This window comes from Sturnira hondurensis, unplaced genomic scaffold (genome assembly GCF_014824575.4).
Source record: "Sturnira hondurensis isolate 20B ecotype Veracruz unplaced genomic scaffold, ASM1482457v3 Scaffold0000780, whole genome shotgun sequence".
Taxonomy (NCBI): Eukaryota; Metazoa; Chordata; class Mammalia; order Chiroptera; family Phyllostomidae; genus Sturnira; species Sturnira hondurensis.
The window spans coordinates 17,703,705-17,721,411 of record NW_028073411.1 but is presented as its reverse complement, the minus strand read 5'-3'; the positions used below and the strand labels follow the sequence as shown (position 1 = coordinate 17,721,411).

Sequence of the window (17,707 nt, the reverse complement as noted above, 5' to 3'; positions counted from 1 at the left end):
CAACTGTAATAGCATAAACAATAAAAAATAAAAAGAGTGTTGCAAGTAAGAGTAACTTGTTGGCAAAGAGCTGTCTGGGATTAGGTATCCCAAGCAGTGTCTTTTTTAAAAATTGAGTTAAAATACACAAAAAGCAGTGTCTTTTAAAGAGTTTTTAATTAAAACTTAAACTGAGATTTGTCTTGCAAATGCTCTTTTTTAAAAACAAATGTTAAAACTTGGAAGTAGTTTTGAACTTACAGAAAAGCCGCAGAGAGAGCACAGACTTCCCCCATGCCCCGAGTCTGGCCGCCCCACGTTCCAGCATCCTCACCCCCCCACAGTGCCTGTTTCCCATGCAGCAGGTTGGCGTGGCGCGCCGCTGGCTCGTGTGACGTCCCCTTCTGTTCCAGAGTCCCCTGTGGATGCTGGGCACCACGCTGCGTTCGTCATCACATCTGCGGGGGGTCTTCCTAGCCGTGACAGCCTCTTCTCATTCACTTAGGAATTCCCCAGAATTCCAGAAACTCCTGGGCGTTGCCGTGGAGCTCTTCCTGCTGTGCAGTGACGATGCCGAGGCGGACGTCAGGATGGTGGCTGACGAGTGCCTCAACAAAGTCATAAAAGTAAGAGCCCGGGCGCGCGTGCCGGACCGCGACCCTTTGGTTTGGCGCAGCCTGGTCCCTCGGGGTGCCTGCTCGGGTCGCCTTTCTGGTGTGCGGTTGGAGGCGCCGTCTGCTGGCATCCCGGCCACACCTGCAGTGCGTGATTCCAGAGTCTCAGGTCGTGACCCAGGACACAAGATGGGGACAGTCACTCCCAGCCACTCCTCTGCTCAACGCCAGGCACAGTGGTGCCGGTTGCGCTCCAGCTTCCTCACCCGGTGCTCATCCCAGCAGTGGGGTCTGGGTCCGGCTGGGCTCGCTCTCCCGTGACAGAGGAGGGCCAGGGTGGGAGCCTGTGGGTGGCCCTGTGCCCGGTGTCAGGCCTGGACTCTTGTCTTGTAGTGAGGACTGTTGCATGCCTGCGACCAGACCCAGACTTTTTGTGGCCCAGGTGTCGGGGCACATTCTGCTCTTCATTTCTGTGGGGAAGGGCCCTGGGGACTCTGGACAGCCTGACCGTGGGCTCTGCCTCCATCACGCACAGGCTGTGTGAGGCGGTGTGCCCTCAGTTGTGGGGGAGGCGGGTGGCTTGGGTGGCAGTCAGGAGGCTCCAAGCTCCTGTCCAGGGGAGTGGTGGCTGCTGGGGGAGCCGGGAGACTTGAGGCCTTCTTAACCACGATGGTGTCCAGCCCTGGGTGTGCCAGGGGCCCTTGGTGGAGGGTGCTGAGGCCAGTTCAGGGAGTCGTACTTCGTTCAGTGGAGAATGAGCAGCTCTCAGTGATGGCTGGCATGCTTGGAGGAGTCAGACGTGAAGCTGGGTGACGACGGCAGCCTGTCTCAGTGGGGAAAGGCCCTGGGCTGGGAGTCTGCAGGCAGCTGGTGGGCCAGGGGAAGGAGCTCGGTGCCTGGGCCTCGGGGGGTCACTGGGGCCCTGTGGCTGGGAGCGTCTGGGCACCAAGGGGGGACCAGGCCTTCAGAAAGGGTGCAGGGTCGCTTTGGGGTCGCCTTGGCTCTGACCTTGGAGGCCCGCCGCCACCTGCTGGCGCTCGGACTCGGGGCCTTGCTCTGATGTGGGGCACCCAGCAGAGCGCACCCTGCAGAGAGGCCTTCCCGGGCGGCCTTCTCTCTCGGCTGTTGAGGTTGTCAGATGAGAGCCGGAGAGCTGTAGAGAGAGCTGTAGAACGGATTCAAACGCTCTGCCAGTGAGTTTGATACTATGTAGTATTTGATATTAGTAAAAGTTAAATTCTTCCTCTTCCATTTTCATTCAGGCGAAACAGCTGAATCCAGTTTATCCAATAGCCTCCAGCACATGTACTATTTTTTCCTTAACGAACAGGTTCTCAGTTTAGTTGCTGTTAAGCCCACTCTGCCCCGAGGTGGGAATTCGAGTTGCCTGTTAGCTCCCCATGGAGCTAGCGGCCTGCCTCCCCGAACACACTCCCGTGTCTTGTCGCAGGCTCTGATGGACTCCAGTCTCCCGAGGCTGCAGTTGGAGCTCTACAAAGAAATTAAAAAGGTCGGCCTTTATTTTCTGTCGTTGAGAAACAGTGGTCCTGTTTCACCTTATTAAGTGCTTTTGTGAAATTTTATATTTAATAAGTTAAAATGTTAGAAGGAAAAGCTGTTTGGTAAAGTAGATTGTTGTAGTTTTCTTCAAAACGTTATTTTTAAAAAGGGTTTATTTATTTATTTTTAGAGATGGGGAAGGGAGGGAGAAGGAGGGAGAGAAACATCCAGTGTGTGACCCCCTACTGGGGACCTGGCCCGTAACCCAGGCCTGTGCCCTGACTGGGGATTGAACCAGCAACCCCGTGGCCCACAGGCTGGTAGTCAGTCCACTGAGCCACACCAGCCAGGGCAAAACGTTACTCTTCCTTACTTACAAGATGACATGAGAATTTGAAATGGTAACTTATTTTTATTTCTTTATAATTCAGTTCACCAAACCATAAACTTGCTAAAGCAGTTAAACATTTACGTGGTCGTTTCTCTAAAAATAGAATTTAATGTTGAAGAAAATGCTTTTGCTTATATGAAGTCCTCTTGGTACTAGTGTCTGTGACTTTTATTTATTTTTCAAATTCCTTTTTAATTTGTGGATTCTTTTCCTCTGAGAGAGGGAGGCGGGGAGACCGGGAGGAAGAGAGGGAGACACTCATCTGCTGTTGCACATGGTCTGCATCCGTCGGCTGCTTTTCGTACGCTCCTCTGACTGAGGTCAAATGCGCAGCCTTGGTGCATCGGGATGGCGCTCTGGCCAACTGGGCCGCCAGCCAGGCCGCGTCTGTGACTTCTGAACGTAACACTGCTCATTAAACCCACTCAGAATGGTGCTCCTCGAAGCCTGCGTGCTGCCCTGTGGAGGTTTGCTGAGCTGGCTCACCTGGTTCGGCCCCAGAAATGCAGGTACCTTGTACCCTCTGGTTAATGACGATGATGATTATTATTAATTATTATTATTTGGGTGGAGGGCCAGCTCCTGTGGATTCTTCACATCTCAGCTCGAATGTCACCTCTTTAGAGATCTTTCCTGTGCACTCTGTCTAGACTTGCCCACCTCTGTCCCTCCGAGTTGTGGTCTGTGTCCCATTTATTCTTCCTTTTTATGTCCCATTTATTCCTGAGCTCACTGCGCTCAGGGATGTTCTCGCACTTTGTCAGCATGCCTGTTCACTTCCCACCCTCCCCTCCCCGGGATGCGTCGGAGACGGCAGAGGTCCCCCCATCTGTCCTCTGCTGTAGCCCAACACTGAGGGCAGTGTCTGCACATGGCGGCTGCCGAAAAGATGCCTGCCAGGGGGTTGGGGGCCAGGTCTCGCCCTCACTGGTGCTCACTGTGGGAGTTAGGGAAATAGGCCCCTTCCTCGGTGACTCGGGCTGACAATGTGGATGTGAAACTGTGAGTCACATGAGAGTCGCAGCCAGTTGAGACAGTCCTGTCCTAATGGGTTGAAAACAAAAGAGGGAGCACAGTTTGCAAGTCCACGCTCATGGCCCCACCAACCGACAGCACGTCTGCAGACCCCTGGCCGAGCCCCCGAGGAGCTGGCGGGGTGGCCCAGACCCTCCCCGTGAGTGTGAAGTGACGGCTGTGCCGCTGCTGGGGAGCCCAGTGAGGCTGCGTAACAGGGCTGTGGGGCTGCCGTCGCTGAGAAGGTTTCTCTTTGCTTAACCACCTGCTTTTACTGTTCTCGTTTGGAGTTGTTTGTTATGTTTCTAAGCAGCGCATCCCCAGTTCGCCACATAGCAACCAAAGGAACCTTAAGGAAACAGGACGGGATCTCGGTGTTTCCTCCCTGGAACTCGGGGTTCACTTCCTAGAGCTGTTCAGGTTGAACCTAGATTCCCTAGCTTGCAAGACCCAGGGGGATCTTGCCCCAAGAGCCCCTATACCTCACATACTCTCTTTTGACTCATTTGGCTGATTTTACTTCTTCAGAATGTCAGGTTTCTCTTCCTCTCGATGGCTTTTTTTTTTTACTCCTGGGGTCTGTGCCAAAAACCTGTCTCCTTAGAGAGGGGAGCCTCGCCTCCCTAATGTAGTCCTGGACGCAGACCTGTCCTGCTCTCCTCGCTGGCGGAGGGTTTCGGTGGTCCTGGCTCCTCACACCTGTAGCCCCGCATGCTGCCCCCGCCCTTCCTACAGAGTGGGCCTTTCTCTTGAGAGTTCCAGGTCTTCTTATTGCTAAGGCTTTACTTAGGTGGAAAAGTTAGAAATGCTTTTTGTGATGTTTTTTTCCCAAGAAAACCCAATGGTCATTTCTACCTTTTATTTTTGAAATTGTATTTTCTTGTATTATCTCTTGTTTTGTATGTAACATAAACTATGAATATTCCAGTAATGATTATAATTCACTGCAAGTAACTTTTAAAATGAGCTTTGGAGAGTCTCTGGCCGTAGGAGAAACGCAGGGCGAGCGTCTCCCACGTCTGAACTTCCTGCGCAGTTCTTCCTCCCGCCCCTTTGGGGAGGTCAGCTCCAAACCAGCTGCTTCTGTCTCCTGGGATGGGCCCACTGGAGTAGCCGATGTCCCCTCGCCTCTGCAGGCCTTACTTGGTGAACCTTCTGCCTTGCCTGACTCGGACAAGCAGGAGACCCGAGGAATCTGTGCAGGAGACCCTGGCTGCTGCTCTCCCCAAAATCATGGCTTCATTCGGCAACTTTGCAAATGACAATGAAATTAAGGTATGATTGGCACCTCATGTCCCAAACCTGTGAGTGAGTCTGGTGGGGGGTCGTTCGAGGGCGCTTTGGGAGTTCTCCTGTGCTTGCAGCTCAGGTCAAGACCCCTGGGGCCCACTAAGAGCTTCTTTCCTCTCCTGCTGTCTCCTGTGGGTGCAGAGCCGAGTTGGGGCGCAGATTCAGAGGGCCCTGTTCCCGAGCAGATTGGGTTCTGGTGCATGGGGTTGGCTCTTGTGCTGGTCAGGGCGAGGTGGGGAGGGTCAGCTGTTCGGGGCCTGCAAGTGGGGAGCAGTGCACGGAGGGCCCCACAGCTGTCAGGGACCCCTTGACCTCTTGTTCACTCTGCGCCCTGGCAAGCTGCCTTCACACCTGCTTTACTGTGCCGTTTGCAATGTCCAGGAGTCGTGGCCCTGTCACAGGGTCTGAGGACGACAGGTTCTCCATCTGCTTCTGTGGCTCAGTCCTGTTCTGGTGTTGCCCGGTATTGCCAAACAGCCTGCCTGCGTGGCTGGCTCTGGGTGTTCTGCTGTGGGAGACATGGGCCTGGTTCCACCCTCGCCCGGTTTTGTGCGGTGGTCATGTCAGTGTGTGCGACGCTGCGCCTTCATAAATGGTCCCCGCTCATCATGTTCTGCCCCACGGTTCCGCTTCTCTGCACAGCTCCCTTGTGTACGTGCGGCTGATAACCGCCTCTCTCCTGTGCTGTTGCTCTTTGGCCATTTCTGTCTTCTCACACCTTTCAGCGGCTTGGTCAAGTGCACCCAGTGGTTCCCGCAGGGCAGACACTTTGCTGGGCCATTGCGCCAACTAGAATCGCCTACCCAGACCCCGGGGACACGCTCCAGTCTGGCTGGGCTGCTGCACAGTTCCAGCCCAGGGCTCTTCCTGGTCGTTAACCCCGGAGCGACTTTTGTTGCTCTCCCGTTGGACTCCCAGCGCCTGGATGCCCATCTCTCTTCTCCCTGGCTCACAGCCTTCTTGAGTCTCTGTGCCCCGGCCGCTGTCTCTCCCAGGCAGTTCTTGGCACTGGGGGCTTCAGACCCGAGAAGGCCCCCGAGCTCTCCTATTCAGTTGTATTTACTCTTCCAAACTGCTTAGGCTCGCAGTGGGCTGACCCTTCATGATAATGCTGACCTTTCCCTGTGCTCATGTCCTCATGTGATGTTTCAGCGATATGTTCATGTGTATTTTCTCTCAAAGGAGCTCTTTAAGGTGCTGACACTTTTTTCTTGGAGCTGAAAAAGTTGGTCAGAGATAAGTTGACAAGGTGGTATCTCTGGGGCGCTGGAGGCCACAGACTGCTGGGACCCCCTGTGGCCAGGTGTGGCTCCTTCACCCGTCTGGTCCCAGGGTCTGATCTGTAGGTTCACTGGGAGCTGACGCACCTCTGAGAACCAGGGGTGCCAGCCCCTGTGGGGAGAAAGCTGCGTGTAAGTCAGGCACCGGTCTGTCTGTCTGCAGCTTGTTCTCCTGGAGTCATAGGTCCTGTGTAGGCCCCGATGGCATCCCTGACCCAGTCAGCAGTGGCCAGCACTCACCAGCAGCTGGGACAGTTTCTCACTCAGAGCACTGTTCAGAGTCACGGCAAATGGGTGTTCTTAGGCGGCATCCCCACCAAGCTCAGGCTGCTGGATGGTCGCCCCTTTGCTCGCCAGCTGTTGTTAAGGCTTCAGTGGCCATGGTTAGAATCTCAGCATCTCTGTTGCTTACGCTGAAGGTCCAGTGACAGGTCTTCTCCCTGTTTTCTTGGAGCGGTGTGCATAGCGTCCTGTCCCAGCGCAGTCAGGCTGTGTGTCCTCTAGACCCAGGACGTCCCTCGATGGCCATCACCGAGGCAGCACGTGGACAAAGCGTCTCTGAGGCCGGGTGTTGCTGTACTAGTGGCTCATGCTCTTTTTGCTTTGACTTCATTATTTGCGGGGCAGTGTCGTTTTCTGACCCTGTCCCCGAATACTGGGGGTACAGCTTTTCCAGAGCTAAGGCTTCCTTCCACATGCATGTCCCTGCTTTTGCACGCGAGAAGGCAGTGAGTAGACTACATATTTGCAAGCTGCTCTGGAACGCCCCAAATTGGGGCGCATCCATGTGGCTAAAGAAAGCCCGGAATTGTTGATGATTTATGCTCTGCAAGGACTCGGAGCAGGTCGAGTTTCCTGAAATGCATGGCAAGCTTCCCTGGGGCGCCCTCCTCCAGCCAAGTGGGTTCTTGCTCCTGCAGGTTCTGTTGAAGGCCTTCCTAGCGAACCTGAAGTCCAGCTCCCCGACGGTTCGGCGGACGGCGGCCAGCTGCGCAGTGAGCATCTGCCAGCACTCCAGGAGGACGCAGTACTTCTACAGCTGGCTGCTCAGCGTGCTCTTGGGTGAGGCGCGGGCCCGGCTGGCCGGGAAATGGGGGCTAGGTTGGGGCTGCGGTGAGCCTGTGTGGGGGTTCAGAAAAGCTGCTCCTCCTCCCTGCAGAAGTGTGGGTGCAGCCGTGAGCAAGGACAGACAGTGGGGAAGGGGTGCGGGCCGGTGTGCCACCCCACATGCCTCCCAGGCCTGGGCCTCCACGCAGCCTGACTGCGCAGCTGGTGGACGTGGCTCCGAATGCAGGGCGTCCCTGAGGGCTGAAGCCGAGCCTTAGGGCCCTGCGGGCCTCGTCACTGCGTGGGTCTGCTGAGTGTGTCCTGTGTTCGTGGGGCGACTGTGGGAGTCAGCACCAGCACACGCTGCAGGTGGCTTGTGGACATTCGTCGTGAGTGACGACTGCCTGACTTCCAGGCGCAGCAGAGCCCAATGTAAGGGCCGCCCGTTACGCTCCGAGGTCTCTGCCCATGCTGCTTTTGTTTCTTCGCAGCAGTGTCGGTGCCGCCTTTGTCCCCCGCTGCCAGCCTCGGGGTTGGGTGCTCCTGTGGCCCCTTCTCCTTCCCAGATGGAGCCCCGACGCTCCCCGCAGCGAGCCCGTCTGAGGGCCCTGTGCTGTCTTCCAGGTCTGCTGGCTCCCGTGGCGGACGAGCCCCCGCCCCTGCTGGTCCTGGGGGTGCTGCTCGCGCTGAGGGGCTTGGTGCCTCTGCTGCAGCAGCAGGGCCAGGACACCAGCCTGAAAGGCAGCTTCGGGGTCACACGGAAAGAGACGGAGGTGTCCCCCTCGACAGAGCAGCTGGTGCAGGTAGGCCCGGGTTCACTGGAGTGCAGATGCGGAGATGACTGCCATGTGGGGGGCAGGTCCTTCGGACGGGAGCCCCAGAATCCGTTAAGAGCACGGACTCTGGAGTCAGGCCACCTGGTTCATGGCCTAAGGTCATGACCCCTAGGCACGTGACTCCCAATCATATCTGAGGGAAACTAAGGGAAACTTCTCAAGGGGACCAGAGCGGTGCACGAGGCACCGGACACACAGACGCGGGGTGGGCCAGGTCGCCCGTGGGCTGCTGTTTGCGGAGCTGTGACCCAGAGTGACGGAGGTTCCATCCGGGAGGTCTGAAGCCCAGTGTCCAAAAGGCGCTGCCTCTGAGGCTTTTTGTTCTGTGCCCTTCGGTGCGGCCCTGTGTGCTCTCGGCCCGTGCGGTCCAGCCCGTGCGCTACTTGTGTTAAAGGTGAGGCTTCCCAACTCTGTGGTGGAAGTAGAGTGCCGGTCAGTTTTGAACTTCAATGAATCGCGACTCACTCTGTGGCGTAAGGCTGCCTGAAATCACACGTTCACACTGTGAAACTGTCGGTCGTTTATGGGACACAGGTTCCGCTGCTGCTCTGTGTTCGGCATCTCTAACAAAGGCGCAGAGAATGAAGCCCTTATCTCCATGTGACAAGGTAGAGCATTGAAATGCGGGTCACGTCCGGCCTGACCCTCCACCAGCCGTGGGGAGCTGTGTCTCGGTGCCACTGGTGACCGTGGCTCTCACCTGCCGCATGCACGGCGGGGTCACTGCTGCAGGCCGAGCCTTCTCCCGCTTTGGCGGCCAGCTGCAGGCTGGCAGGCAGGAGCTCATGCGCCTCTGCTTTTGAGGACGCCTCTCCCTCCTTTTAGGGAGTTAACATCACAGTGAAAGACATTCCGGGAATTTAGAAAACCCTGTGGAAGCTACTGATCGCCCTGGTAGAAGCAACAGAGAAAGTTTTCGCTCGGAAAAGGCACACGTTTTGCCGCCGTGAGACTCAGAAACAAAAGGCAAAACGTAGTGTGCCTAAGAGAGCCGTGATGGCAGCGCCTGCTCTCCGCCTGCAGGTGTACGAGCTGACCCTGCGTTACGCGCAGCACCCAGACCACAACGTGGTGACCGGGGCTCTGGAGCTCCTGCAGCAGCTTCTCCGGACCCCGCCCCCCACACTGCTGCGGGCCCTGACCACGCCTGGCGGCCTGGCCCAGCTTGGAGCCCCCAGCCGGGAGCCCGGCGGGCGGAGCCGCAGCGGGAGTATTGTGGAGCTGATAGGTGAGTTCTGGGCTGAGCCTGTGACGCCTCAGGTTCTCACCAAACCTTCAGTGTGGCGTCATCCCACTTTACAAAGGGAGGGCTGAAGTGGGGGGAGGTGAGGTGCCCACGGGGGACCCTCTCTCTGGCTTGGTCACCTCCACGTGGCCTTTCGTCTTCTGGGAAGCGAAAACCTGAGGGAGAGGACGTCTAGGACCCGTGGTCTCTGTCACTTTGCCAGAGACGGGACCTTCAAGTCTTCCAGGGACTATTGTTTCTCTCTGCCCTCGGGTCCCTGTTGGCTGCCCTGACGGACCTTAGCAAAACCCTCCCGCTCCTGCTCTGGCCCCGCCTCAGCAACCCTGTCCCTACTCCCCACTCTGCTGTGGGGACTGGGCCCTGGGCCCACCCCCGCTGCTGCTGCACGTGGACTGCTGTTTCCTTATGGACGGTGGGCCTTGTCTGACGTGAAGACGCCCTGGGGGAGCTGGAAATGATGGGGAGCCCTGCACTGCACCTTCTAGAGCTGAGGCAGGCACAGAGGAGGCTTCCGTGCCTCCAGCCTCTCCTTGGCCTTGCCATTCTGGCTGACCAAGTGCAGCCCAGGTGTGACGTGGCCGTGACTTGCCGCATCCGCAGAGCTTTGCCTAACTTCTAACTGCCGCTTTGTTTAGCACCCGTTTCTGCAGCAGGAGCAGAAAGTGGTCGTGTGCCTGAACCTAGAAATCCTCTTTTCTGTGGAGTGTGTGCCCTAGAAGTAATTGTTGAAATACTCAGAAATGAGTGTGTTTCTAATGGAAATTTGATTGTGAGTTGACGAGATAATCTGAGGTTTCTGATGTTTTCAATTTGGCCTTTTAAAAGCACCCTGTGTGAGCTCTTCCGACGTTTCAGGCCACAGCTGTAGAACTAGATGCTTTAGTGGTGCTGTAAGTTTCATGTTGGAATGAAAGTGCAGTCTGTGGCACTTAGGCACCGCCTATGTAAACGTGTTCACATATTCTCCGGTTTCAAGTTGAGTCAGGCTTTTTGAAGAATTTTGAATTCCTTCTGAATTTTAGCCACTTGTTACCTTACTTTCATATCTGTCATTTTTTTTTTTTTTTTGTGATCTGCAGCCGGAGGGGGTTCTTCATGCAGCCCTGTCCTTCCAAGGAAGCAGCAAGGTGATTATTTCAGAAACCAGAGTCTGGAGTCCCGCTGGTTTTCCCGTGTCCCTGTGAGGCCGCCGGGCCTGCCTGTGCTTCGTGCTCTCAGAGGGTTGTGTGTATGTGGCTGGACCTGCCTAGGCCTAGTGGGCAGCTTGAAAACCGCTGTGTCCCACAATTGCTTTGCTTCCCATTGTGATGCTTCCGGGCAAGGCTGGGGGACTCTTTCTGTGACAGGCTAGGTGGTGGGCAGTGCAGCCCTGGGGGCCATCCTGCCTCCTTTATGACCGTTGCCCTGTCCCATGGCAGGGAGGGCGCCACAGACGGCGCTGACGGGTGGGGCTGTTGTCGCCGACGTCCTTAGAGCAGGTGTGAGGGAGCGTGTTGTGCTCAGTCAAGGCGACTCGCCTTCCCAGTCAGCGTTGTTCAGTGTAGTCGGCAGTGGTGTTTGCTGACTGTTTAGCCAATTTGGGCGGCCTGTCATTTCCCAGCCATGTTTGGCTTTGCGGAGGCCACACAGTGTTCAGAGGGATACAGTTAATTATTTTTAGGGCAACTCCAGTTATTTTTTTTCTAGTCTAGATTTCCATAGGAAGTAATTGCTGTTGTGTTTTAATTCTGAAACCTTAAAAAGACATTCTTGTCTTTAGTTACAGGGTAATTGACACCCAGCATACTAACTAATCTTTTTCTGAGCCATGCGTTTCCTTGAGAGCCTGGTGCCTAATACTTGCAGCATTGCATGCGGTCGCAACGAGAGTGGTACTCTGGCTGCCTCTGAGTTGAGCGAACATCTCCCAGAAGTTAGAAGTGGTGGTCTTTGGGCCGCCGTAACGGGGATGCTTCACCAAAGCGTTAGATGTGAATGCCGAGCTTGTTTGAAGCCGAAGGACCCTAGGAAAGTTAGTCTCTCGGGCTTGTGTTGGGAGCTTTGGGGCCCGTGCCTTGTTGCTCCGATGCTGCGTTTGTCTCGGCTGCCCTTCCCAGTGAGGGCAGAAGGGCGGCTGCGTCCCCTGGCTGACAGGACTTGCTTTGTTTTCTTCTGGCTGCATCGCGGGATGTGTCTGCTGTCTCTTTTTTATTTTTCCCGGCATTCTTTGTTTTGTTTTGTCTTTTCCTGTAGAGCTGTGGTTATGAACTTTTGTGTTTTTTCTCTCAAATTTGTTTTTCCAACGGAAGCCTGCCACTCTACGAGAGAGAAAAGTGGAGTTACTGTGGGACGTAGGATGGCGTGGGCAGGGGGGCTGCCCTTGGCAAGGCCTCCTGGCGGCCAGTGTGCAAACCACTGATTGCAGGGACGGACTGCTTTCATTAGGAGCTGAGCTCTCGGGACGGGATTTTCCTGGCTTCCTCCAGGCCTGGTGCCTGCTGAGGGATGCGGCGCCCTGTTGTTCAGTAGGCAAGCTGAGTCAGTTTTATCTGAAGTTTTGGGCTCCTTTGCTTTTTTTTTTTTTATTTTGCCTTTAATGTCACACCAGTGTGGGTTTCTACGAGTTGTTTAGACCCGTATCTGGTTTTTGGAGATAAGTGAAATTACAGGTTAGAGCTTGCCAAAAATTATTTTGTTACTGTCATTTAGTGACATGTATGTGCAATATAACTGTATGATTTAATGAGCCCAGTTCAATCGTGTTAAGACTTTTGTATTTTTTTTCTTACAAGTATAATCTGGAAACCATAAACTGTACCATGTGTTTTTAAATTTTGCAAAAGATGAAATATTCTAACCTCTCAGATTATACATTGCCTGAGTTCTGATTGTTAACCTTACAGTCCAGCAAATTAAAAGTAACCTTTATATATAAAGGTTCATGTATAAATTCTGTTATGCCATTGGAACTAGGACCCGAATATCCCAAGGGCTAACAGAATTGGTTCCAGACCTAATGCACCATTTTAAGATTAAAAAGTAATAGAAATTATGTATTAACAGTAATCCAAGCCAATAAATAGTTATCGGGCGCGAGGACCCTTTGCAGCACCACCTGAGACCGTTGTGTGGGACTTTTGTCCATGTCGGTGTGCTGACTCAAATGCCACTCTGACACCTCTGTGCTGCCCATGCTCCGCGCTCTCCGGGCAGGAAAATGCTGCCTATGCGGACAGACCGCAGGGGTAAGCACGATGTGTGTGGGACTGCCCGCCTGGACTGTGCGCTTGCTTGGCCTCCCTAGTCCTTCTTTCAGCTGAGCTGAGCTCCTGCTGCACCGTTTCTAGGGAAGGAGCTCTTCGAGGAAGCGGCAGCCCTGGAGGACGACTCCGAGCCGAGGTCGGAGGGCAGCAGCCCGGCCTTCGCAGGTAGCTCTCTGGAGGGAGGCCTTTTGCTCGTGGTGGAGAATTCCGGCTTCTCTGTGATGTTCATTCTGAAATGTGTGTGTGTTTTCTGGCCTTAGGTATTTGCTCTTTTCCTTGGTCTAGGCTGTTTTACAATTAGGTCTGTACTCTGTGGGCACAAGTCTGAGTGGGGGATGGTGGGTGAACCTGAACTGCCTGGGCTGCGAGGGAAATGGGGTTCCACGCCGTCTGTGGGCGGCGTACTGTGACGGAGCTCTGCCTGCTCGCCCGCCTGGCCAGGGTGCACTGACTCGGGCGCTGGCGCCCGGTCCAGTGAGAGCGGCTAAATAAGAACGGCTTATTTAGGAGGGAAGGTCTGGGTTATCACAGTGGTGGCTCTTTATTTCATTCATTAACACAATAGCAGTTGATTTTCCAATTACAAGAATAAAGTTAAAACAACAGAATTATAGCTGTAACGATAAACCTCAAGTGCTCTCTGGTCCAGTGGTTTCCAGGGCTGACCCCTGCCAACAGCTTGGCACTTGGTCTGTCCGGAAGGTGTCCCGCCATGCACTAGGAAAAATGGAGGCATTTACTGAAGAAGATACAAACTACAGTAAAAATTGTGCAGAGGATAGTGACGCCTCAGGCCCCTTCAAAGTAGGCACTTTGGGACTCACATAGTTCTTCCATTTACCATCAGCTGCCCCGCCGTATGTTCCTGAATCTCATTGGTGGTCTGAAATCTCTTCCCTCTCAAAGGTGATTTTAGTTTTAGGAAAAGCCAAAAGTCCCAGGGCACCAAATCTGGGCTGTAGGGGGCTGAGTCACTTGGGTGATTTGATGTTTCACCAGAAAATTCTGCACAAGACATGATATATGAGCAGACACATTGTCGTGATGAAGCTGCCAAGCATCAGTGGCCCGTAGCTGTGGCCTTCTGAACCATACAGATAATTTCCACAGAAGAATGTGCAAGCTTAATGTAAAATGTAATGCAGATCCGTTGCTCTCCTCCTCGCTCAGTCATTTTGAATGCAACGACCACACAGTACACATGCTCACTCAATGGCATCCACTGCCCCCACGGACCAGTTCAGTGAAGGACTGGAACACGTGCACATTCCAGCCCACTCTCCTTGGCTGCCAGGTGACATCAGTGTCACATAGACCGTTCTCATTGTATTAATAATGGCTGGACTTTTTCAGGACAGGTTTCATAAATCTCTTTGTAGTGGTTTTGCATGTAGTGTTTTTTTAATGGGAATATAAAAACCATCTGAAGAACACGTGCAAATTTATGCTCCAGGAGACTGAGAACAGCTTAGGGGTCTTGAACAGGGTCTGGGAAGAAGGAAATCTCACCTCAAGGCGATGGCGACTTCTGAGCATGGCTTGCCCAGAGCACCAGGCATGTGTGGTTGCGGCTCTGGGCCCTGCCTGCGAGCTGCAGGTCTTACCCTGCGGCCTGGAGCGAGGGCTGCAGCAGCCGCAGAGGCCTGGAAGGGGCGATGCTTCTGGGCCCAGCTCAGGTTTTGGTTAGTAGACTGTGACAGGTACCTGCTGCTGACCCTTATTTTATTGACAGCGGAGTCATGTGGTGAGAGGTAGGTCAGTAGCACAGTGGAAAACAGTTTTGGTCATGTTTGGAGGGCGCCCTGTTGTCTTACTTTTGAGATACACTAGTTCGTAGTTTCACTGTAGTTCAGGAGTTTTGCCATTAAAACAGAGACAGTGAATTTTAGGGTACTTTGCAAATATTTCATCATCGTTGAATGTGTTTCCCGGGCCTTTGAGGAATGAGTGTCTCTTTGTCTTCACCCTCAGTCAAGGGCGAGATCTGTGGGGGGCTGGCTGCCTCTCCCGGGGTCTCCACTCCTGGCTCTGCCAGCTCAGCTGCTGCCGCCACAGATCACGACATCATCACCGAGCAGCCCCGGGCACAGCACACGCTGCAGCCGGATGCAGTGGACCTGGCCAGCTGCGACTTAACGAGCGCCATCACCGACGGGGACGAGGAGGACATCCTGAGCCACAGCTCCAGCCAGATCAGCACTGTCCCGTCCGACGTGGCCGTGGACCTGAATGACGGGACGCAGGCCTCCTCCCCCATCAGTGACAGCTCCCAGACCTCCACCGAGGGCCCCGATTCGGCCGTGACCCCTTCAGACAGCTCTGAGATCGTGAGTGGGTGGGGTTGGCCTGCTCTCTGCAGGAGCTCTTTCCTGGAGGCCCCTGTCTGAGCCCCTCACCGGGGGGCGGTGAGGCCAGAAATTAGATTAGTGTGTGATAAGGACTTTGCCAAGACAGGGAGCATTTCAATTTTTTTTAAGTAAAGATTTTGTTTATTATTAGCGGGGAATGGAGGGAGAAGGAGGGAGAGAAGACACCTCGGGCCCATGTCTCCACCTGGGAGGACGTTGGTGTTGCGAACACAATGACCATGTCTTCCAGTGCTCTGACCAAATCTCCGTGCGTGGCCTCCTGCCAGGGGTCTGCGATCTCATCTTGTCGGAGCCATCTGTGTGTCCTGGGGGTGCAGCTTCCTGTGAGTCTGGTGCTGCTGGGGCGTGAAAGGAGGCATACGCAGGTTTCACAGACGTGATGGCTCCAGGAAAGGTTTTGAGGAGATGAGGAAGGCTGGTGTCTCTGAGGGTGCAGCGTGCTCTCGGAGTGCAGAGAAGTTCTCGGGTGAATTCCGTGGAAGGCTGTCACTGACCCGTGTTCCTGAACTGTGGCACGTGCATATTTGAGCTAAGGAAAAGCTTCTCTTGATAAAGAAACAATTAAGAAGTTCAAAAAAGGGAAACATCAGTGTGCGAGATACATTAATTGGTTGCCTCCTGCACACCCTTAGCTGGGGGCTTGGCCCACTAGCCAGACGTGTGCCCTGACTGGGAATTGAACTGCCAGCATATTGGTTCTCAGGCCTGTGCTCCATCTACTGAGCCTCACCAGCCAGGGCTTTTAAAAATTTTATTTATTTTTAGAGAGAGAGAAAGAAAGGAGAAAGGGTAGAGAAACATCAATGTGTAGTAACCCCTCACACACCCCCTACTGGGGACCTGGCTCGCAACCCAGGCATGTGCCCTGACTGGGAATCGAACCGACGATCCTTTGGTTCGAAGGCCAGCACTCAGTTCTCTGAGCCACACCAGCCAGCGCTGCATTTTAAATTCTTCGAGAACCAGTTGGGCAGAGGTGAAAATCATTATTTTAAAAAATCTGTTAGGAACTTGTTGTTAACAGATCTTGTGGGCTTAATGCGGTGTGATTAGTAACATTGACATTACACATTACTTGAGCACCTCTTCACATTTTCAGCCTACTCCGTCTTCCTAGAGCAGGGATTTGAGTACGTCTGACCTCTGAGTGCGGTGTGAGCCGTAGACAAATGAGCATGACTGTGTTCCCCTAAAACTTTGTCTGCAAGCACAGGTGGTGGCCAGGCTTGCCTACCCATTCTACGTGTGTGCGTTGTGTGTGTGGCAGGCGACAAGCCAGTAATCAATCGACAAGTAAGTCCATAGTCAGACGATTGTAAGCACCACCAAGAAAAATAAGTTGAAAGAGGTAGGAAGTTTCCTCATGAGCCAGCTCAGAGTGGGCTTGGGGGTTGGCTCAGGGGTGCCGCCAGGGTGAGGATCGGGGCTCTGCCTTTCGGCCGCGTAGCCTAGAGCAGATGGCCCTTCCCGCTGCAGCTCTCTGGCCGCTGCACCCCTGCGGCGGGGGTCGTGGGTGCACGGTGGTGTACAGGGCACTCAGGACGCGCCCCTCACTGGGGTGGGCTTCTCTTTTTAACTGGGTTTGGTTTTGCTTTTGCTCAACTAACCTGAAGGATGAAGGATGAAGGATATAATTTTTTCAGGTTGTTTTTAATTATGTAGTTTGATTCTTAAAAAGCGTAATTGGAAGAATTTAGATTGCTTTTTAAACAATGAATTCAGTTATCATCTGCTCACATATTGAGGGCTGACCATGGAGGTCCTCAAGTTGGCTGCGGGGGGTTTCAAGCGGACGCGGGGCATTTGGTGGCGCGGAGCTGTGGCCCACGTGATGGCTGCGTGCGCGAAACCCTGCGTCCAGCACTCGGCCAGTTCAGTACTGGCACCTGAGGACATAACCTGTTATATCACGAGGTTTTTGTCTGAGGTTTTCCCTCATTTTTGACATACTATGAAACTCGCTTCTGAAGACAGAGATTCTGTTTGGATTTTTAAAAATAATATACCAAAGGGAGAAATTCCCAGATCAGCAATATTTTGCAATTGTCAGAGTTAAAGCCTTCTGTGGGGTAGTGGTCAGCTGGTTAGCAAACTTGTGACACGCGTGCACACCTGCCTGTGTGCATTTCACCTGTGACCTCTGTTGGTGTGTAAGATGTGGTCTGCCCCACTTTTGGTTTCCCCTTGGACCAGGCTCGCCCTGGGGGTGACACTTCTGAACCCTCGCCGCCCCTCTACACCTGCAGGTGTTGGACGGCACTGACGGCCAGTACTTGGGGCTGCAGCTCGGCCCTCCGCGGGAGGAGGAGGAGGAGGAGCCCTCGGGCCTCCTGGCAGACAAGGACTCGGTCGCATCCCCACACTCCGCAGTCGGTATGCTGGCTCGGCCCTTGCGCTGCCTGGTGGGCTCCTGTTTCAAGCGGGCACCTGAGGTCTGCCTTAGCTTCCCGGAAGACATCTCTTGGTCTCTTGATGTCTTTGTTTTCTGGGGTGTAAATGAGGAAACTGACTAAGGAATGACCGACCTCTGGATCTAACTCCTCTTTTTATGTCATTTGTGTAAATGTCTGTATTTGTATTTTCCTGGGAAACTTGTCACTTAATCCCAGATTCTCCATTTCCGGAAGCCCTTCAGCAAGCACGTGTACTGGAGAGCACGGGCCCCCGCAGGCAGCTGTCTGACAGCGTTGTGGATAAATTTGTGTCCAGAGACGAGACTGCTGACCCAGGAGACCAGGAAAACAAGGTGCGGGATTCAGGCCCTGCAGCGCAGTGGGCTCCCGAGTGTTTCAGGTCGCTGCCGGCTGGCCGTCCGTACCCTGGCTCTTGGCTCTCTGGTGCCGGGCGCTGCCTTCTGGCCCTTCCCAGGTTGGGCTCTGTCCCACCTCTGCAGGCCCCA

The 17,707-nt window shown here is 54.1% G+C and overlaps 1 protein-coding gene across 1 annotated transcript in view; it reads left to right on the top strand.

Moving 5' to 3' along the window:
- Nucleotides 1-17,707, top strand: part of HTT (huntingtin) — a 103,119-nt gene that overhangs the window by 20,354 nt on the left and 65,058 nt on the right. Inside the window, exons 3-14 of the mRNA XM_037046643.1 lie at nt 485-605; nt 2,044-2,103; nt 2,914-2,993; nt 4,635-4,773; nt 6,989-7,130; nt 7,740-7,918; nt 8,975-9,179; nt 10,277-10,324; nt 12,524-12,604; nt 14,405-14,766; nt 17,055-17,181; nt 17,418-17,554. Of these exons, the coding sequence (XP_036902538.1) occupies nt 485-605; nt 2,044-2,103; nt 2,914-2,993; nt 4,635-4,773; nt 6,989-7,130; nt 7,740-7,918; nt 8,975-9,179; nt 10,277-10,324; nt 12,524-12,604; nt 14,405-14,766; nt 17,055-17,181; nt 17,418-17,554 (1,681 nt within the window). The remainder of the gene's footprint in view (nt 1-484; nt 606-2,043; nt 2,104-2,913; nt 2,994-4,634; nt 4,774-6,988; nt 7,131-7,739; nt 7,919-8,974; nt 9,180-10,276; nt 10,325-12,523; nt 12,605-14,404; nt 14,767-17,054; nt 17,182-17,417; nt 17,555-17,707) is intronic.